Raw genomic sequence first — 22,841 nt, 5'->3', positions numbered from 1 at the left:
ACACCAGAGTCTGGCACCTACAGTATGCTGCTGGTAACATATTTCAGAAATAAACATTTGCAGTTCGGTTTGTGGCGCAGTGAGCAACTTTTATTTGAGTGAGAGAGGCACCATCTTAGATTGCGGTATCCAGTTTTTGTTTTTTTTAAAGGTGCTCTAGTATACGATATCCAGAGCATTAATATAGCAGTAAACAACTATTTGCTATGTAAAGATATAGAGGAGTAATGTCTACCTGAGCAGAGAATGAAGTCACTCTCCCTCTGCGTGTGTGTTGTAATCCTGGCTTCTCCGTGATTCGTTGACATAGTCGGGCCGGCCGCACTTACCTTTTAATGCATGTGAGTGCTCCTGTGGCTCATGGCCGCCAAGCTGCACTGCTCTCATAGGGCGGTTACAGCTGATAACGCCAATGCAGAAGCGAAGCACCCACCCTCTAGTTCAACCCCAGGTAAACACTGTCTGCACTGTTGCTGTTGCTTTTCACTGTTAGCATCGTTAGCTGCGAGCTGCCGGCTCAGCCTTAGGATGAAATAGAAATGTTCCCAATCTTGAATTTAGCACCTTTAATATGCTTACGGCCAATAGAGTGCTCCGGGGTTGACACAGTTTTGTTGGCCAACCAGGAAGTTAGCATCGCCCTGGGTTCCCTCGACAAAAACCCAATGGGATTTCTCCTTTGGGTTTTGGAGTATTGCAGAAAATAAGCTCTGTGACAAACACATGTTTATGATACTTACACGTTTGGTTCAGCGCGAGTATACACGACGAGGCTGTAAAGGCGGACAAGTCGGTGTGATGACATTTAGTAGTCTCATTTAGCCACTAGTTGGCGAGCGCCAGACACATTTAGGCTTCAAATTCAATTACTGACATATTTTATTTCATAGAGCAAAACATTAAAATCTTTTAAGCTTGTGTTAACAACAGACCTTATTTCAGGCATCTAACTAAAAACGCATTCAAAAACATAGACTTCCAGACGAGGGAACCGGAAGTGCTAAAATGCTAACTCATTTCTGGGTTTTAGGACTCATTCCTGTAGCACTGTATACCCTTTCAGATCAAGACAGCAAACCAGTATGTACAATATTGTATTAGTTTAGCAGCCAAGAGTAATTGCAACCACTCTGTAATATACAGCGAGGAGTAACAGTCATTTTGTTCTTGGACAACACCAACTAAGACTTCTATATAATGTTAGCTGTATAACAGCTGTAGCTGCACAGCTGTTTGGACATACTGGAGAGCTCATATAAGGCGTGCTTCATAAAATCCAAGCCACTGTTGAATTTTAGCCACAACTTCATCAGCCAAGCAGGTATTTTTTTTACAGTAGTGAGTCAGGTCTGTTGAGTTGTCAAAGTATCATTAGAAACTGGGCTGCACTCTGCCACTCTGAGAGGTAAATCACTTCAATTGCATTTCACTCATTTAAAAAACAGTGTACTGTTGATGCAGATCATTTATATGTTGTTGCACACATCCATGTAATGATCTACTATGTTATAAGCAACATTCAAACTGGAACAAACTTTTATTTGCTGGAGTTTCTGGTAACATACAGTACTTTTAAAGCTACTGTACATCCCTTGTACATTAGAGCTTTTTTAAATGATCCAGCCACAGCAACGTCTTTATTATTTGGTAAAATACCTCACCTAGTTTTATGTTCATTTCCAGAGCTGACGTTTCCTTCAGAGTAATTAGCCATCTTTATGAGCACACGCGTAAGGAGTGCTTGCAGCCCTGTGCGCTCCTCCCAGCACCAATTTCTCTAATAACTGTCAGCCATGACTGACGGCTTGATGACCTGTAAAATCATTGTTGGTTTTATTGGTGCTGATATGAGTCGTGCATAGTCATGTTGTACATAATGTTCAGCCGCAGCCAATATGAAGCCTGTTTCTCTGAGACTCAGTGTGAGCTGTAGGGGGCTGTGAAGATGTGGTCATGAGATGGGGGTGGAGGGGGTTGTAAATCTGGGCAGCACCTGCTCCCTGGACTCTGGCGCATGGTGTGAGGTCAGCAGCGCCAGATATCCCATCGATCATATTTATTACATTCATCACAGCGGCAGTTTGTTTTGGCAGCTGATCGCACCAGGGGAAGACGGGAAGAATAGGCTTTTCATTTGAGAGACGGGGAATGCTTTTAGCATGAGCAGTGTCTTTGCATTTTTCACTGGTCAGGGTCTTCGGAGAGAGATCAGTCACTGATGTTGGCTCCAAGGGCCCACTGAAACCGCAACTACTGCACAATGATATTCTAAGTACAGTTCTGGAAAGTTTCTGGAAGAAATAACTTTGAGAAAAAAAATATTAATGTCCCATCAATTCTCAGCTACATGGCAGTTTGGGTTTGCAGCTGAGGTTTGTCTAGAATATTGGAAGAGCAATTTGTGTTTTTACTTCTTTTATTGATTTCTTTTCAATAATATGAAAGAAAACATGTAGAAAACCAAAGTGTTATTATAGTTTGAATTAGGAATGTTTATCTAGCCCACAAAAACTGCTGAAGGTATTTTGAGCTAGGCCCTGACGGACTTTTTAGCCACAGTAGCTGTGTGACTCCAGGGATGGAAATGTCAGTCTGTCAGTCCGTCCACCACTTTGGTCCGGATTGAAATATCTCCACATTTATTGCACGGATGGCCACGAAAGTTTTTTAAAGACGTTCATGGTCCCCAGAGGATGAAGCCAATGGACTTTTACTCTAGCGCCACCATGAGGTTGACTTTGTGGTTTTGAGTGAAACCTCTCGACAACTGCAAATGTTTATGTCAAGAATTTGGGACACAAATGCTGTAATCTCAAAATACAAAATGTATTTTTGATGAAAAGGGAATTGGCTGAATGTGTCAAACTGAGCAATTGATCTGAACACACACACTCCAGCAATTTGTGAAAATCATCGATGATCACATTCTTCAGTTATTCCTGTCTGGAATCTGACATCTGACCATTTTTACTAGTTTGCCACGTCAAGCAGTCAGTTGTATAGTTTCACAGTGGTGACGATGTGCTGAATGTGTGCTGAGCTCTAATTGAGTTGTTTCAAGTCAAGTGTCACTGTCAGTGCTGTCAAATATATATAGCCTACAGAGGAAAGGTAAACTTTTACAGCTAAAGCTCACATGTAGAATGCACTTACAATGTATGACTCACCAATAATGAGGAGATTTGACCTGGAAATGGCTGTTTATTTTCCACTTAAATAATGGTCAGATTGTTGCTCTGCTGCTGGTCTGGATCTCGTCTTGTATCTCGCTGCCATGTGATTGGCTGAGGTCCAGCAGTGATAAGAACAAAGGGATCTCTTGGCTCAGTTACCCTGAGCCCCACTGTCACTCATTAAAGCTCCTCTGTCTCTAAACCAATTAAGCCAATTAAGCATGAAACGCAATGCTGCTCGTTTCTGCCACAATGCGTTTCTATGTGGGAAGGAGTGAGGCGCAGGTCACACAACAAGCTGCCTGTGTTTCATGAAAAGAAGAGCAATTCAAGGACAGTCAGAGACACTTTGATATTCTAGTCATTGTCAGATTGTATCTTCCTGTTATGCTACTGCAGTCACGCATAGAAATGCACAAATTGGATACTGTAATCTTAATGTTAAATACTTGTCACTAACATGATAAACTTCATATCTTTCCATATGGAGCATAATATCTCACAGGAGGAGAGTTTGAACAGAAGCAACTAATAAACATCTTTGTGACAACAGAAGTGCAGAACATTCGCTCTAACTTCCCGAACGTCTGTTGCTGCAAATATTCCCAACATCTGACTATATTTTGATGTTGCTGCCAGGATGTTATGTGATAGCTGGGTTATTTTAATCAGCCTCCACAGGCCATGTCGAGGCTGACGCTAAACAGATGCTAATGTGAGGCCCATTAAAAGACTCAGGGAAAGAGGGATTCAGTGTGCGCAGGCAAGCGGAAAAGCAACAGCCTGTTTATCGCCTCATCCTGCTTTGTGCTCCAAACCTCGTCGCGGCATCCTGTGAAGCTCCCCCTCTTTCCCCTCTTTCTTTCTCCTCAGTGTCTGCCCCCCCCCCCCCCCCCCCTTTGCCTCACATTTCTTGCAGCAGCAGCGTCATGCATGGGGACATTCCCTGAACAGAAACAGATTTGTTTAGTTCTCCGTCATCTTCTTTCACTGGACCCATGTCTTTTTTGTATCATGTCTGAAAGCTGCACAGAGAGGCTATAGTGAGAAGAAGAATGTCCTCACTCTTCTGTTTATGTTTTGTTACACTCTGCTTTGAGTCTCACTTGCTTTGTGTATCGCCTGTCCCTTTCTCTACACTCTGGCAAACTCTCAATATAACAGTGACAAGAGACATTTTCAGCCTTTTCCAGATTTTAAAGACTTTTTTGGCTTGTTTCTGAGGCTCATCTGACTGTATTTATTCTGGGATGGTGCCCAGAATTATACATTCTTGGGCTTTTGTGTGGAGCTGAGGGGCCACAGAGTTGTCCACAGTGGACAGGCAAGGCGAAACGGCCTGACAATCACTGAGGTTTCTGTCATAGATGTTCCAGAAATATGACAAGACTGCACTTAGTGCTTCACTTTCAGTCTCTGCTGATATCTGTCAAAGTCTAAATATGGTTGGTTTTAGTCTGACTGGCCAGCTGTGATTTGAATTCAACTCAGTATGTTGGCCCTATTTAAGACAAATGTTCAAATACTGCTGATGTGTGCATTACACTTTAGCCCATATCAATTAATCTATGTTACTTTTAATCACAAGCCATGTTAGTTTTTCAAAATGGAGATAAATCAAAATGTTTGGCTGGGTTGCAGTTAGAAACACGACACAAAGTCATTTCTAGTCAAACATTTCTCATGATGGCAGGGGCCTGTACAATTAGCTGTGGCATGGTTTGTGCTCCTGGAGCTTCACAACTCCCTCAGCAACTACTGGTGAACAAAGCACAGCAAATGTGCACTCTTCGATGCCCCTATGGTTGATAAAACATGATAGAGAGCCCTCTAGCGTGCCCTTGCAGTGGAGAAAACATGATGAAGGGCCCTCAAGGGTACCCTTCCAGTGGAGAAAATATGATGAAGTGCCCTATAGAGTGCCCTTCCAGTAGAGAAAACATGATGAAGGGCCCTCAAGGGTACCCTTCCAGTGGAGAAAATGTGATGAATGCCTTCTAGGGTACCCTTCCAGTGGAGAAAACATGATGAAGGGCCCTCTAGAGTGCCCTTCCAGTGGAGAAAACATGATGAAGGGCCCTCAAGGGTACCCTTCCGGTGGAGAAGAAAATTATGAAGGGCCCTCTAGAGTGCCCTTCCAGTAGAGAAAACATGATGAAGGGCCCTCAAGGGTACCCTTCCAGTGGAGAAAAAAATTATGAAGGGCCCTCTTGAGTGCCCTTCCAGTAGAGAAAACATGATGAAGGACCCTCTTGAGTGCCCTTCCAGTGGAGAAAAAAATGATGAAGGGCCCTCTAGAGTGCCCTTCCAGTAGAGAAAACATGATGAAGGGCCCTCTTGAGTGCCCTTCTAGTAGAGAAAACATGATGAAGGGCCCTCAAGGGCGCCCTTCCAGTGGAGAAAAAATGTGATGAAGTGCCCTGTAGGGTGACTTTTTAGTGGAGAAAACATGATGAAGGGCCCTCTAGAGTGCCCTTCCAGTAGAGAAAACGTGATGAAGTGCCCTCTAGGGTGCCCTTCCAGTAAAGAAAACATGAAGGAATGCCCTCTAGGGTGATTTTTCAGTAGAGAAAACGTGATAAAGTGCTTCCTCAGGACTTCAGGTCATCTCTCCTCCCTCCCATCGCTTATCTCCCTCTCCTTCCTTTGAGTCGGTCCCCATGTTGACAATCTGGCATGCCACCTGGAGATCATTTAATTCTCAAGAGTGCCATGACAGTAGAGAAAGTTCTCCACTGCATGATTAAGCAGTCTTCATTTAACATGATATATCCTGCAGATTCCAGCGACCACACTTATCAATCATGCAACTTCTTACAGGAAGTTTTAAAAATAAAGAGATTTCCAGATGTTGCAAGAGATTGGATAAATGTTGGCTCAGTTGAGTAAATGCAATTCCATATGTTTACGTTGCTCTATTTTAAGCCTGTGGTCCTCCATTGTTGAGGTTGGTGAGCAGAAGAGGACAGAGCTGATGGAAATTGATGCCATCGGTCAGCCAGTGCTTCACCCAGTTTTCTCACCTATTCCACCCAGCTTCAAGTTTGTGTGTGAGCATAAAACAGCCCTGGGAGTCTTGCCCTTTCTTGTCAGAGGACCTTGCACCTCCTGACTGGTTCACTCAGTCATTATAGACACTGTTTCTGATTTGTGATGGGCCACTTGTGCAACTGTAAAATGAATCACAGCCCAAACACCTGAGGCAGGACAACATTACCCTGCAGCTATTTACTGATTGTCTTGGAAAATGCGAAAGGAGCTCAATCAAACACGCTCCTTCTGCCTTATGTTATTCCTGTTTTATCTGTTCAGAACACCTTGGAGACGTTGCTGCCCGTCGCCAACTCACAAAGACTACACATTTGAATTGCTGTCTTATAAAAAAAGAAAAGTAGCACAATGAATACATGAAAGAATGGCTCCCTCAAGGACAGGACAGGGATGATAAAAGGCCGTAGTGTAGTGTAGTGTAGTGTAGTGTGAGGCAAGTGAAGTATGAACCATCCAACTAAAGAGTCTGTGAAGGGAGCTCAAACATACTGACTGCCACATTCTGTCCAAGGTGACTCTAACTGCAACTCCGACAAGTTTCTGTTTACTTCCTGACATATTTGAGTGTGAAAACCCCCAAAAACACTTTTTTCTGAGGATGGAAAAGTGTTCTGTCTGTTGGGAAAGAGTGTTTTGTTTGCCTCTCAACAGGGAGTATCTTTTCTGGGAAGAGAAGTTTTGTTTTATGCCATCTTGTTTGGTGCGCTGGTGAGATGGGAATGAAAGCCATTTAATAGTCTTAGTCAGAGAAAAGGGCGCCTTCGCCTCACCCCGCCTGTGTGTCACCCCATCACCTCTATGCTGAGGGGGCCTAGGTTTTGTGAGAAGTCCAACACATGTGAAAAGGGACTCAGCATGTAGCCTACAGGATCCCCCGTCCTGCTGCATGCATAGAAACATCATAAGAAAAGACGGAACGTCCACAAACTCCTTTTGAATATTAAAAGGAGAATTACTGAAGATAAAAAAGGGCCGGGAAGATGAGAGACGCTCTCTCCATTGAGCAATGGCGTGGCGAGATGGAGAGGGGAGTGAACTTCACCATGCACATTGTATACAGAGTTGCCCTCATTAAGATCCCATCATACTCTTGGGGGGAAACATTGTCACTGGATTTAGGAGAGCGGCCAAGACTGCAGGGGTTTATGTGTTTGGCAGATCTCAAGGGTAGCAGCATGAAGGACTCTTGGTGGGAAATGAGGCGATGTTTGTGGTTTGCTGCTGTTTTTGAGAATTTTCAAGAGGATCTTTGGATTGGATTTAATTATTTGTCACCGGTCTGCAGCCACTGAACCAGCAAGAACGGTGTGTTTTTATGATAGTTACATGCACATCTACTGGCTGCGTGTTGTCCACGCACATCACCATGCAGATCGTGTGCTTGCTGGTGGTGCTGTTCTCCATGCTGGTCATGCTAGGAGTTCCTAAAGACCACAAGGGTCCACATGGGGGCCGTCGCCTCGCCGGGTTGCAGAAGTCTCACTGGTGCAAAAGACTGCCTAATAATTTTGGACTTCACCAAAACCACCAGACTTTGAGGCACTCCCACGTCAAACCACACAAATGCAACCAGGTCTTTCAAAGTAAGTACAAAAATATTACATAACTGTCTTTCAAAGAATAATGAGTCATCAAATCTTTGGCGTCATTCAAAGTTGTTTTGGTTCTCTTTAATGGCCTCAGAGCGCTCTGCAGTCCAGGATGGGGAGATTTTATACATTCTTGTATATTCTTGTAAGTTGTTTTGTGTGAAAACGATTTGTCTGTTGGTGTTAAAAGCTCTCTGCTGTCTCTGCTGCCATCACAGCCCTGACAGTATGTCATATTTCCAGCCTCTGCTGGTCTGATCAAGGTTGCAAAGTAGAGGGAGGGAAAGGAGAGAGGACAGAGAGCCTCCCTGTTCACAGAGCTCCAGCGTCATAACTTGTGCTTACTGTGGGATTTTTTTTCTTTTTCTTTCTTTCTTTGACAACCATAGAAGAAGAAGGGTGGAACCACACCTGAATACAAAAGGGTTTGATGCAACATTATACTATGAAAATATGTCAATAGTGGTGAAGCCATGGGCAAAGTGGATTAAAGGTGCTATTGATAACATTGATAACATTCAGCCACTAGATGTCCCTCCCCCGTTCCATTGCATTTACTTCACAACAAGTCTTTGCCAGGCACTTACCGTCAATCCCAGCCATTCATCCGTTGTTTTTTTCCACACTAACTGACGACCCAGAGATACCACGTGATACACAATGATGTTTTACTATTGGCTCACAAGCCTTGTCAGAAGTGGTAACCAAACGTCAGTTGTAAAGCTAGAATGAATACTGGCATTATATGAAACTAGAACCTCTAAGGAGCCCACTGGTATCAACCATCATACTAGCTTGTTGCGAAAGAGGCTAAATAACGCTCCAAACTTGCGCTACATTTTGGCGAGGCGAAACTGGCGTGGTCATATTTAAAGGGGTCCCTTGACCTCTGACCTCCAGATATGTGAATGTAAATGGGTTCTATGGGTACCCGCAAGTCTCCCCTTTACAGACATGCCCACTTTATGATAATCACATGCAGTTTGGGGCAAGTCATAGTCAAGTCAGCACGCTGACACACTGACAGCTGTTGTTGCCTGTTGGGCTGCAGTTTGCCATGTTATGATTTGAGCTGCATGCTGTTTATGCTAAATGCAGTACCTGTGAGGGTTTCTGGACAATATTTGTCATTGTTTTGTGTTTTTGATTGATTTTCAATAATAAATATATACATGCACTTACATAAAGCAGCATATTTGCCCACTGCCATATTGATAAAAATATTAAATAATTGACAAATCTCCCTTTCAGGTACATTTTGAACGGTTAAAAAATGTGCAATTAATTTGTGATTAACTATGGACAATCATGCGATTAATCGCAAATAGATATTTTCATTGATCGACAGCCCTAGTTTACATAAAATGTTATCAATGAGGTCTGTAAGTATATGCATACTTTTAAGGGCATGAGATTATTTGAAATCAAAAATTACAGTAATAGTAAAATAACAATTTGCTGACATCATGTTGCACATCCCCCTCCTCTCATTCTATTATTTGCAGGTAATGTGAGAAAAAGAGAGATTAGAGCACTGTTTGTGACCCGTGATAACAGTGTTGGCTTTGTGTGACAGTTTTTTTTTTTCTTTGCTGTGTTGCATCAAAAGTTCAAAATGCTCACGTCCTCTTGTAGCAATCAGCCCTCCCAGACACCCTCCCATCCTGACGGGTCTAAAGTGAGCACTTTTGCTGATAATTGCTTCTATGTTACAGTTCCCTGCTGCTGGCGGCTAGAGGACATTTTTATTCTTCAATTGATGGTATTCAGCTGAACAGCCACTTTATAGATCCAGGGCTGTAAAAGCTTTCTGCAAAAACAGGACACTGAGGACCAAGTGGGAATGGAGGGTGTACAACTGTTATATAATGCAATAATGCAATATAAAGCAAACCTTATGGTGCATACACATATTTAGTAATAAAAATAAAGAAGAAGAAAAAATATACATATATATATATATATATATATATATATATATACATATACTGTGTGTATATATATATACACACAGTATATGTATATATATTATCAATAGAAAATATATATTTGCTTTACCTATAAAAGCAGTAACATATTGCACGTTACTGTGTTGTATTGGCTCTATACACAAGAAATAAATACAGAAATAAAAATGTACAAAGGAATAACTAAGGTGCAGTTGGAATGCAACATTTGCAGTTTTCTAAAGGGTGCAGTTGAAAACGTAATGTAAAGCTGTATAGACATATACAAAGTAGCAGTAACTGTAAGTACTGTAGTGCTGATATTATTGTAGACAGACAGTCGGTGTCAGTGTTTGTCAGTGTTCAGTTCACGTATAGCTGAGATCCATTTAGAGCCAACAGCAGGGGGCTGAATCTACTGACTGTAGATAAACAGCATCATTTTTCTAACTATTCATGTGATCATTGATGTTCATCTTTTCATTTGTACAAGAAGAACTTGCTCCTGAATGTCAATGATTGCTTGCATTTGTGTTTTTTTGTTGTACAAAGTTGTCTGGTCCTGTTGAAACAGATCTGCTTACGAGGGTTATTTATACTCTGTTTATTTCTGGGACAAGAGCGTCATTAAATGTGGCTGTGTTTTTCTGAGAAGTATTTGAAACACAACACACTTTGAAAAGCCCTGGTTTTGATGACTAATGTGTCACCAGGCTGACAATGCCACCATATGGACTCTTTTCTGGTGAAAACAAGTCTCCTAAGATCAGTTCCGGCAACCTTCACTGGAGGGCGCTGTTTGGTAACTAATGTTCAGCTGAGCCACAGAGAAGCTCTGAGCTGAGCTGCTGTGGAAATGTTGAAGTCTTTCAGCTGTTCTTTTATTAGTCATTCATGTTTCCCCCACATTTGAGATATTTTAATGCAACATAACTTGCACGGTTCTAAATGATTCTTACCAAATGTAAAAAATGAAGTGTCTGTCTAAGCTTGCTCTGACTCAGAGGCTGGAGGCTAAAGTGATCACACAGAGAAACTCAGCTCACTGAAGGCTGAACCGCAAAATAAATAAATAAAAAAATGAGACACATTTGTATATGGCTGAGTCCCAAGTTTATCACATTGCATTGTGGGAAATATTAAATTAGGAGCATGGATCACCACATAGATTTTTTTTTTATTTATTAATGTATTTTTTTGATTTACATCATAATATATTATTTTATCTGAAACATTCTGAATCAAGTTATCAGTCTAACACAGATACTATAGGCCTGCATGTAGGCTAGACACATGAGGTTTTACACATACACAAAATAAAAGTAATTGAATGGAAATGGTACACCTATAAACAAAATATCATGTGTGATGACAATTTTTTATCCTGTAATAAATTTCAGAAGAATCAAAAATAGCTAATGCAGTTTGTAATATTGAAATATGAATGGACCATGAAACCACAGGAGACAAAACAAATCCCTAAAGTATGTTAGAGAAGCATTCTATAAAGACCCTGTGAAGTCCCTTTAGGACTAGCACTGGACTGGGCTGCTTCATTAGTTGTTAGTCCTGAACCGCAGAAAGACTAAACCCAACATGTCGGAATAGTTCCTGTTCTTAGTGGACCCAGTTAAAGCGAACCAGCCCAGCAGCCCGTCTGCGTGCACAGTGCGCGCTGTGTGCCCGCGCTGCGCTGCGCTGCGCTGCGCTGCTCTGCTCACAGGGATCCAGGCGGGAAGAGGTTAACTTTCTTCTGTTCGTCGGCTCTCTGGAGGGGGGAGCAGGAAGAAAAGGCGCATACCAAATAGACGAAGCTTTCCTTGAATGAAATGCTCAATATGAATCCCGATGTCCCCCCTCTCGCGTGAGGTTCGGGTCTCTGAACGCGCACCAGGATCTGAGCGGCGGAGTTAGCAGCAGCAGCAGCAGCGGAGGAGGAGGAACCAGGGCGGAAAGTGATGGAAAAGTTGCCCTGATCTTGTGTCTGGATGAGGAGAGGACAGCAGGACTAACGAACTAAGCAAAGTTTCCGATCTCAAGTGACAGGATTGAAAAGTGGACTGAAATAATGTGACTGCAGCAGAGGATCCGAGGCTTTCTGCGGGACTACTGCGCGTCTTTTCACTCACTTTTCACTTCACTTTCACTCACAGTGGATTTATTATTTTGTCCTCTTTTTTTTCCGCACAAAGGAACTAACTGGTTTGAATGAGATCTGTGTGAGCGCACTACAGCAGCGGGATGAACTCACAGAGAGGATAGAGATCACATCTTCTAGTCTCAACACATTCACAGCATTCATGTGTTGAGATCTGTTTGGAGCTGTTTTTATATCATTTTTCCTCCATCTTTTCAATCTTCTCATCCACAGCAAGAAGCCAAAGCTGATGAACTGCTCCTCCTGGACTGTTGTGTGATATTTGTTTTTGCTTTTTGTGACTCACAAACTGAAATCTGGGTGTTACATTTTGAAGCTCTGGATTGTAACATTCTGAGTTTTTGCAGTTTGACATGAAGGAGCGGATGCCTACGTTGCTTTTTGAATAATTTGGAATACACAAGAACATTTCTCATAAGAGAGACGTTGAATGATGTCTCCAACTTCTATTGGATTTGTATTTCTGTTAGGAATTCTCCATGTGTGCTCAGGTAAGACGGTGATCATTATTTTGCTAGATATAATATCCTTTTATTTTGGAGTTTACAAGTTGAATTTTGAAAAAAAGGTAAAAGTTGAAAAAAATCCCAATTCATCCCTTATTTATTGAATTATTTGTGAAGCTGCAGGCCTTATTATTATTAGATGATTACATTTGAATAGAGTACATGCAGACCAGAACAGTTTCATCTAAAATGTTTCAATTAAGTATCAGCATCTATTACTAAAAAAATGTATGCTTCCCCAGTGAAAAATAGTTGCTCCAGGGAAAATGGTGAAATCAACTTTCCCAACCATAAGAAAACACTTTGTGAACTTTGGACTTGAGTGGTTTTAGGCCACGGCCTGGTGTTTATAAGAGGCTCATTTCTGGTGTGTTGTTTCAGTCTCATGCTTTGAAATGAGGAAGGCAATTCTGATACATGACAATGACATTTCGACCAAAAGCTCTCGGGGTAAAGGGCTGGTCTAACTTTTAAGAGCTGAGCACACATAAAGTCACACATAGTGAATAAAGTGCTGTAGCCATGTGGGATCAGTGGAGAGAGCAGCTATCATCGCTCATACAGACAGCAGCAGCCCCCATGGAGACCATGTTTCCATGTATGTCACCATTCTGCCCGTGCGTGACTGGTATTATTGCTGAGTGCATCATTTTGTTTGTGTGTGTTTTTTTTTTAAAACATCTTATTTTTCATTTGACTGTTCAGCTTCATGCCATTTGTGTGGTTTCGGTTGTCTTTGTCCTCCGATGCCGCTTGTATTGTCCCTTATTATCTTACACATTATTCCTCCTCGCCCATCACATGGGATGTCTTTCTGGAGCTCCCGGACCATGATAGCAGGGGGTTTCCAGGTCAGTTGCTTCTGAATTATGAGGAAGCAAATGCCTGCCACCCAATTATAAGACATTAGGAGAAGTGCACCCTGAATGGCAGCAAAGTGGGGCATTTTACACAAAGGAAAGTTCTCTCAACAAAGCTACTGTACCAGAGTAAAAGCAGTGACGTTGAGGCTGAACTACCGTTTATCGTAGCTCCAATTCACCTAATTACCGAAGCAGTAGCGTCATCATTTTCAAGTTTAAACCTGAAAAGCCATTAGGGCTTACCTGTTCAAACTCTTAGTTTGTTTATTGGCCCTGAAAGTGGAGTCTTTCTGTATAAATGTCAGGGATCTCAATCATGCTCAAACTGCTTCATTCTGTGTCTGATGGCTGTGTTTGTCCAGTTTTTGAGTCTCCGTCTTGGCAGAATTCCATCATCTGTGTTTAAACGTTATTCGTGCTTCCTGATTGCTTTCCTGAATTGGCTCTTTGTTTCCTGTGGAGAGGCAGAGGTGCAGTGATGGTGGAAAAAGCCGGTGACACCGAGGAAACGCTGTAGCACCTAAACAGGAAGAAGGGTCAGAGGTGAGCGTTTGGAGCCATAGGTGGTGGCGGCTCCATCTGCTAGCTACACCCTGGGCCGGATCCTGAGCACCGGGGCTGTGCTGCTAATGGTCCCGTCCTGTGAGAAAGACAGTCAGACACCGGGCGGGGTGTCCAATTACGCCTCGCTGTGAGGATGTCTGGGGAGGTTTTTCTGGGGAGAGGCGTGAGAATATAGGGCCTGCTAATAGAGACGGACTGGACAGCAGATACTCAAAGGATTGGTTGTGGATTAGACGTTAGTGTCGGGAAAATTGGATTACGCACCACTCGCCGGGAAAAGATTTCATATTTGCTGCTAATTGGAGGGTTAACGGCTTCTTCGAGTGTAGGGAAGGTATCAAATCTCTTAAGCAAACTCTTAATGATGTTGAGAAACATCTCTGTGGATCATAAGATTACTTTCACATCGCTGGACTGGTTGTAAAAAGTATTTTTAACTACTCGTATGTGTGAAATAGAGGCAGAGCGATGAGATGACCTTTGTCCTTGTCAAACTTGTGTTGTCTTGCTTATTGCCGCTTTGCTCTGTGTGAAGGTTGTAAATTGATACCTCCATCTATCATGTCTGGCCCTGTTATCAGGTGATCTGTCCTCCTGCTGTACACTAAATGGCTGTTATCTCTCCTCCAAGTGCTCGTCAGACCTTATACTCACCTCAGAGGTACCATTCAGATGAGGCCAAGAGGTGGCTGCGCTTCTCACACTCAAAATGACACTCCGGATTACTTTCAGGAGATAAGGACTGTTTGAATGATATATTAACAGGCAGGGTACAATTTCAAGGCTTCTTTTTTTTTTAAATTGTACATCCATGTTGCTGTAAACTATTTGGGTGGTTATATCCAAGCATATGACTTTGTGTAAGTGAGTGCTGATACAAATATGGGCTGTGGGAGTGGTGCCCTGGTAATCAGGCCCAGCCCCGGCAGCTCCTAGCCGTTGAGATCTGACAAATTGACTCGTAAGTGCTGATAAATTGCGGAGCCCTTCCACCTCCTACATCAGGATGATATGACAGGACACAGCGGGACTCTGGGCCAATTAATGACCAGAGACCACAGGTGAGACCCGTCTCTGTCTCCTGTCTCTTTTAAGACACATGGCCTGAAAACATACTCATTAGAGCCAGGCTCTTCCCTTCAAGATCGCCAGCACTTACCCACATTTGATCTGTTATGTGAAATAGTGTTCTGGTATTCCAAATAACCCCCAAATCATGTTGTTCTCATGAGTTTAAAGGGTCATTTAGGTATCTTTCAACCTGGACCCTATTTCCCCATGTTTTTCTGTCTATAAGTGACTAATGGGAATAACAACTTTTGAAATTGATCCAGTATTGAGGGATAACTCTGTAACCGACAGCCACGAAACGAGCTGCGAGGGCAAGTGAGCAGCGTTAATGTAACGTAAAGTGCTTGTTGTTGCCACTGACAGGCTCAGATTGTTATTCTAAGTGTCTGACAACATTATGGAAAGGACCCTACAGAGAAATAAAACATTTTTCCTTACCTTTCAATTGATCCGGTTTGTTTGTTATTGTGTCCAAGTCCCACTCAAGGAGCAGTCTCGTTGTGAAATCTGAATATTAGAGATGGGACCGGTCCGATCCAATATCAGCATCAGGTCCTATTACTGACATAATTCACTCTATCGGATATTGGACTGAGGTTACCCTTCCACGTTCTGATCCACATAAATATGTCATAGTTTGCCATTGCAATCCTCTTTGAAATTCAAAACATTAAAGGAGTTGCCATAGCAATTTGCTCTGCTACACTTGTTTATATGTGAAGCCTACTTAAATAAATTGCTTTGAAATACATTTAGATTTAATGCAAAATTGCAATACACTGCAAATTTCTTGGAAAAACAGCTCTGATATCGGAATTATATCGGTATTGACTTGGGGTGGAACGGTTCACAAAATCCACGGTTGGGTTCATATCACAGTTTTGGGGTCACGGTTTTGGGTTCGGTTCGGTACATTTATGTTACAGCGAGGAGGTCATGTTCTGATTTCAACATGCTTTTCATTTATTTGGCAAAATAAGTTAACAAATGTTTGCTTTAACAAAAGTATGGCTAACATAAAGAACATAAACACTTCTTCATTGTCAAATCTTAATTGAAAGAATAAGTCTTCTACAGTCATTAGTGCAAACAAAAACTAAAGCTTTGTTATTTTCATATAAATATGATGTAATTACAGACTAAGGCCATCAACATCAATTGAAGCATAAGCTCAACCAGAACTATACAAAAAGAAAAAAAAAAAAGAACAGTTTAACATATGTCTCAATTCCCTGATTATCAGCTCTTAATTGAAAGATTAGTTTTTCCACTCATAAAGTGCAGTATTTGGAGGAATACAGTTGGATTTCTGTACCACTGTTATTTAAAAATAATCAATAAATATAAAACATATTACAGGGATTGTGCTGCTGGAAGTACTGTGTTGCTTAAGTGTATAGCGCGGCTCAAGTAACGTTACGTTAATCATATGCTGAAATCCAGCGTCCTCCACGACTGCATAAGGCTGCATATCTTTCACTATAAACCTCCCCGATGCTTTAGTTGTGTTTGTTGCCCTGTCTGAGTCTGAGTCTGAGTCTGAGTCTGAGTCTGAGTCTGAGTCTGAGTCTGCATGTAGAGGCTGTTTAAATGCTGCGTGGAGAAGGAGTTGCTCTTTCCTACCAGACTCTCTTCTTCTTGCGCTATCAACGGACACACCGGAGTGATGTCTTCATAAATGGCTCATCATATTGGAAGTGTTGCCGCTAGCATAAACCACACGTGTTGCACGGTGCTCATGCAGTCGCTGTTTTATCCACCACTTTTTTTCATCATTTTCATGGTAACACTAAATCCATAATGCTCCCATACAGCAGAGCCAAACGATGCTGGTGGATCCTCTAACTGGACTTTATCGTGTCCACTCGCCATTTCCTAAACTGACTGACAGCCGCACTCGCCACTTCATCCGTGCCAACTGAGAAGGGGCTGGGTCACGCGTCATATCTTTGGGGGTACAACACATGCGCAGTAAAATCTGCTCTGCACTCGCCGAAATTGAGCCAATAGCGACGCACGACCGCAGCTTCAGTTACACTGCGCATGTGTTAAACCCCGTACCTCAAGACGCATGTCCACCCGTGTCCCAGCCTCCTTCCATAGGCCTTGATTTATAGTGTGACAATAACCGGGAGCCTAACTCTACATGAAAAACAATACACTATCGGCCTCATAACTTGTTTCGAATGAACCGAACAATTCATACACGTCCCGAACCGTGACTAGAGAACCGAACGGTTCAGATTGTTTACCTGAACCGTTCTCTCCCTAGTATTGACAGATATCCAAATTCAGGTATCGCAATCAGATTGGAACCAAAAAAAAAAGGATCGGTGCATCTCTACTGAATGTCCCTATACTCTGGCTCAAATACGGGCGGCCATAAAGACCTCATCCACATTGTTGAAATCATCTAAATATTCAGCCGCGACATTGACACAAAATCTTTTAGATAACACTAAGCTACGCTTTCTGTACTCCAACACAACAAACTCTGCCCGGCCAACACTCACGTTTCCACCATGGATGTATCCACTATTCCACCGTTTGCACTCTGGCAACACGTCACCTCGCCAGGTTTCAGAACAAGACTTCTCCTTGAGCGACACTCTTTCCATAATGTCAGACGCTCATATTAACAATCAGAGCTTGTCATGGCAAAACAAGCACTTTTAGTGGATGTAAATGACGGTGCCAGCTTGCCCCAATAGCACCATATTGCAACCTATTAGCAGCTGCCGTCTACAACGCTCTCCCCACCGCGTTCTCATCCAAACTCGTCGTCAGTTTTCAGTTGCAGTAAACATATTCTTAATGTTGTCAAGTCAACAGAAACACTTCTTTTAGTTTCAGGCAATAAAACCACTATAGTTAGGTTTAGGAAAAAACAATATAGTTGGGCTTAAAACTATTACGTTTGTACAGTGAAAATGACACTGAACGTTGTGAACAGGTGACATGAACGACCAGCTGATTGTAATGGAACACATGGGACACGAACAGCGGTCTCCTGGATGAAAGCCCTGTGTTTGTTGGACCCATCCACCAACCCTAATAATAATAATAATAGCTTGGATTTATATAGCGCCTTTCATGAAACCCAAGGACGCTTAACAAAGACATAAATAAACACAACAAATGTAACAGAAGCTAGGGGCCATAGGCCTTGGTGAAGAGGTGGGTTTTGAGGAGTCTTTTGAAGGTGTCCAGAGATGGTGCGTTGCGGAGCTCTATGGGGAGAGAGTTCCAAAGTGTGGGGGCTGTCACACTGAAGGCTCTGTCCCCAAAAGTTCGCATTCTTGTGTGAGGGATGGAGAGCTGACCCGTGCCTGAGGATCTAAGGTTCCGGGGCTGTGTGTAAGGGTGGAGGAGGTCAGATAAATACTGAGGAGCCAGGGCATTGAGGGATTTGTAGGTGAGGAGGAGGATTTTGTAGGTGATGCGGGACTTGACCGGGAGCCAGTGGAGGTGGATGAGGGTGGGGGTGATGTGCTGCCAGGGCTTGGTGCGGGTGAGAACCCTGGCAGCCGAGTTTTGCACATACTGGAGCCTGTCCAGGGCTTTGCTGGGAACCCCGGACAGAACTCCATTGCAGTAGTCCAAACGGGAGGTGACGAAAGCGTGGATGAGGGTTTCTGCCACAGAGTCAGAGAGTGATTGCCGGAGACGTGAGATGTTTTTGAGGTGGAAGAAGGCGGATTTGGTGATGAACCTGATATGAGACTGGAATGATAGTGTTGGGTCCAGGATGACACCCAGGTTGCGGACTTCCGAGGATGGGGAGAAGGAACAGCCGTCAACGTCCAGGTGGAGATCTCCAACCTTCCGGAGCAGGGCCTTGGGAGCCACAACCATGAGCTCGGTTTTGTTGCTGTTGAGTTTTAGGAAGTTAGATGACATCCAGATTTTTATTGCATGTAGGCAGTTTACAAGTGACTGTGGGGGTAGCTGGGTGGATGGTTTGGTGCTGAGATATAGTTGTGTGTCGTCAGCATATGAATGAAAGCTGAGACCGTGGTGGCGGATGATCTGACCAAGGGGGAGCATGTAGATGGTGAAGAGGAGGGGTCCCAGCACAGAGCCTTGAGGTACGCCATGGTTGACTGGGGCCGGGGTGGAACTGGAGTCTCTGATGGTGACAAACTGTTTTCTGTTTGTGAGGTAGGACTGAAACCAGGAGAGAGCTGAACTGGTGAGGCCAAGGTAGTCAGATAGGCGGGTGAGGAGGATGGTGTGGGAGACTGTGTCGAAGGCAGCTGAGAGGTCCAGGAGGATGAGGATGCTGATGTGACCAGAATCTGCAGCGATGAGGAGGTCATTTGTGATTTTGATGAGGGTGGTCTCTGTGCTGTGGTGTGGTCTGAAGCCAGATTGAAACGTTTCGTAGAGCTCATGGTTGGCCATATGTTGATGGAGTTGGGCGGCCACTGCTCTTTCCAGAATTTTGCTCAGGAAAGGATGGTTGGAGATCGGTCGGTAGTTGTTGCTGTCATCCCGGTCCAGACCTGGCTTTTTGAGGATGGGAGTGACTGATGCCATCTTGAGGCTGTCGGGTACAAGACCAGATGCCAAGGAGGAGTTGATGATGTTCACCATAATGGGGCACAGGGCAGGTAGGCACGCCTTGACCAAGGCTGTGGGCATGGGGTCCAGAGAACAGGTGGAGGCTTTGGCCTTAGTGACCCTCAGTGTGTCTTTTGCACTTTAAACTACGTCACCACATTCCCGGCACACTTTCCCTGTGCGTTTAGTATTGACATGGATGGGTTTACATTGTAGTTAATGGAAAGTCCGGTGTGTCTCATACTGACGCTAAAGGGAGCCTTACGCGCCGGTATCTAACGCTGACGGCCGTGACATTTTTGACGCTATTAGTCAGTTAGACTCAAAAACATAAAAAATAGGTTTGAAAAATACCGGTGTCAGCCTTTAACTCTCTGAGCCGATGTTATGTGAGGGTATTAGGTGTCTTGAGAAACATAATGGGAAAGAGTCTCAGGTCTTCTGTGTCACCTCTTCTCCCTGAGTTGAAGAATCCCACACCTGTGCGAGGTGACGGTGCCCATTAAGCTGTGTCTCTATAACTTCCACTAATACACATTAATCTGATCCTAATCCAAATCAAGCAGGGTTTTACACCCTAAGATCCAGGATTAGGCAGACTTTGGCTTAGTGGAACCACATGGAGGAATGTGGGAGGGCAGCCCGTGTCCTCTCTTCCTGCTCATGAGAACCGCGACTGAGACGTTAATGACTGACGAGATAAACATTTCAAAGCAGTTTGTTTTAGGGCAGATAATTAGGCGGTGGCTCTTAATGATCTGCTTTCCCCCAACTGCTCTTCCCCTAATGACCTAAAAGCGCTGCTTAATTGGATTAATTAACAAATCCATCTGACGTCGATGGTTCGTAATTCGCCGCGGCTGCAGTTTGACTGATACGCACGTCTGCTCGGAGAATCCGAGGGTTTAGATAACTTCATAAAAGCGACGCCCCCGTGTGTGTCGGTGTTTCAAACTCCTCAGGAATTAACTGCTACGTCTCCCCAGGATTCAGAACTGAGAAGCGTTATGCTCAACGCTTGCTGATAATGTTGTTATGACTTGTTTAGCAAAGTCTCACTTTGTCTGTCAAATAGTCTGTCAGTCTAAGCTCTACAGACGTATAGCCAGACAGAGTTAAGCCGTCCACACTAAGAATACTCCGCAACATAACTTCATATAAGCTTTTTAGTCTGGAGCCGGCTGATACTAGAAAGCAGTTAGGCGTGTCTAGGATATTACACTCGTGGGCCGGTCGCTGTAGTAAATGCATCTTGTTCTGACAGTCGACGCGGAGGGCAAACATTCCCCGTTGCCACTCGGTGCGGAAGTGATAAATGACGTGTCCTCATGGGATGAAAGGTGTTGTCTGGTTTCTGTCTCGGTTCACAGATGGCACGCTTTGAGTTCCCACAGCTTCACTTCCTGTTGCGAGAAAAACTGTGAATTGCAGCAAGCAAATGACATAATGCTAATCCACATTTGATTCTGCATCATACATATGCATGTTAACTTAATCTACGTGGATTAGTTTCCCCGTGACTCCGCTAATATAGATGTGAGTGAGAGGGGAAGACGGAGAGGTGGTGGTGGAGGGGGGTGTGTTTGTGTATGTGGTGGGGTGGCAAAAGGGGGCTTAAGGAATCTCTTCATCCTTTTACCCATCCCCCGCTTTTTTTTTGTTTTGGCCCAATTTTTTTTTAAGACTTGCCTTTTTTTGTGGCTGGTCAGCGCCAAGCCTTTCTTAAATAAAGCAGAGAAAGCCTGTAGGTACGGGGAGGCCGCATTGTGTCGCCTTAACAGGGGCGATTGTGAGGCATGGAGGAGGGGAGGAGAATGGTTCACGAGGGACTGAGGGTGTGTAGAGGGGGGGGTGCGCCTACACAAAGGCTACCCCAGGGTGTGGAAGGGGGATGGAGAAGGAGGACGAAGGGGAGGACACAGCAGTCAAACATACCATGATACACCAACTCTGGGAATACTGGCTCTCTGTGCTCACAGTGCATATTCTTACTGGTCCCTCATGGCAGCGAATGTGCTGATTAGGGTGATAGTGGTGGAAAGGCAAGGACGCTGGTGTTGTTTCTTTCCTTTTAAAAGTGGACATCTGGGGGAGAGGTGTGTAAAAGTGCTGAGTAAATAAGCTTCAGTGTGGAATTGAGGGTTTGGTTTGGTGTAGCACAGCCAACATCCCTCACAGATCTACAGGAACTCCCAGAAGGCTCGCCCTGGGCCTGGCGCTCGGAGAAGCCGTGCATGCTACCGTGGGGTGCTCTCTTCTCCTTGTGCATTTTAAAAAGCCTCCCTCCCTTTCACTTCCTCCACTCTGAGGTGGCATTGAGGACTGCCTCTCCCCAGTATCCTTCCTTTCTTTCTCCCTCCCTGAGCTCAGGCCTCCTCCCGGCCCCTGTCACCATTCTATTACCCCCTCATTGCAAGGCCTGGATACACTTTTGAAATGCTAAACCTCCCTTTGGTTATAACTGACAGGGGAAAATACCATTAAAGAGGCTGAGAGGAATAGATTAAATTAGTAGCAGTTAAAAGAGAGACTGCTAATTAGTTGATTAATGTCTTCGGTTCCTCCCCCTCTGAGCTAAGATTCCCTCTGGTGACAAGCTTCTCCTTCCCCAAACATTATCTCCTGTTTATTTTACATTTTTTAAATATATATTTTTTTTATCCACACAGTGCAACTGATGCTTCAGGAGATTCACGTTGAAAACCCACTCTCATCCAGAGCTGCATCAGCAAATTTAGCTCCTGGGGGCTAATTCTGTCACACAAAGACGGTGATAAAAGTGGGAGGGGTGCGCTTCGTTTAAGAGGAAGTGCTGGAAAACATAATTAATGAGAAGGTGACCTTGAAATTCACTATTATAGGACTGCTTTTGGAGCCGCTCCCACCATTCAGCTGTAACCATGGTGAGGAGGATTCAAATAACTGGGTGAATTTCCAACACAGTCGCTCTGAGTTGGGAGATTAACTCTAATCCCGATCTATTATCAGGCTTTCTGCAAATGGTGACATTTTCCTTAAATATGTCGCCACTTTTCTGTTTGTAAAGAGTGCTACCGCTGTTGAACCCTTTGAGCTGGAACAATATTTCTGACTTACACTGAAAGCCTCTTGATTCTCACCTTTTGGAAAGCTTTTAAACTCTACTATTTTCAATTTTGAAAGACTTGCAGAGGTGTTTATCAGTACTTCTTGTCACTTTCACCGTTCAATCCTCCCTCTTATGCAGTCTCTCGCTCTCTCCCTCCCACGTCCCCCCCCCTCCTCGCCTGTACAGTGAAAGCTCTAATTGAATAACAATTGTAGTCACTGGGTGAGGGACAGGTTCTTCAGGCTTTAAGCACAAGATTGCTTTTCACA

The 22,841-nt window shown here is 43.7% G+C and overlaps 1 protein-coding gene across 10 annotated transcripts in view; it reads left to right on the top strand.

Moving 5' to 3' along the window:
* The window catches only part of robo1 (roundabout, axon guidance receptor, homolog 1 (Drosophila)), a 302,907-nt gene that overhangs the window by 119,524 nt on the left and 160,542 nt on the right, over positions 1-22,841 (top strand). For 5 of the 10 annotated variants that reach the window (XM_074640508.1, XM_074640504.1, XM_074640512.1 and 2 more), the window contains exon 1: positions 7,576-7,807. The exons of 4 other annotated variants lie outside the window; for them this stretch is intronic. In XM_074640508.1, coding sequence (XP_074496609.1) covers positions 7,591-7,807 — 217 coding nt within the window. In that variant the 5' untranslated portion in view covers positions 7,576-7,590. Of the gene's footprint in view, positions 1-7,575; positions 7,808-11,410; positions 12,409-22,841 lie in introns of those variants that run through there. One more of the 10 variants, XM_074640511.1, reaches the window with a different exon arrangement.

Source organism: Sebastes fasciatus, chromosome 7 (genome assembly GCF_043250625.1).
Source record: "Sebastes fasciatus isolate fSebFas1 chromosome 7, fSebFas1.pri, whole genome shotgun sequence".
NCBI lineage: Eukaryota > Metazoa > Chordata > Actinopteri > Perciformes > Sebastidae > Sebastes > Sebastes fasciatus.
Note: the sequence above shows the minus strand (reverse complement) of the source record. Positions and strands in the feature narration are given on the sequence as shown.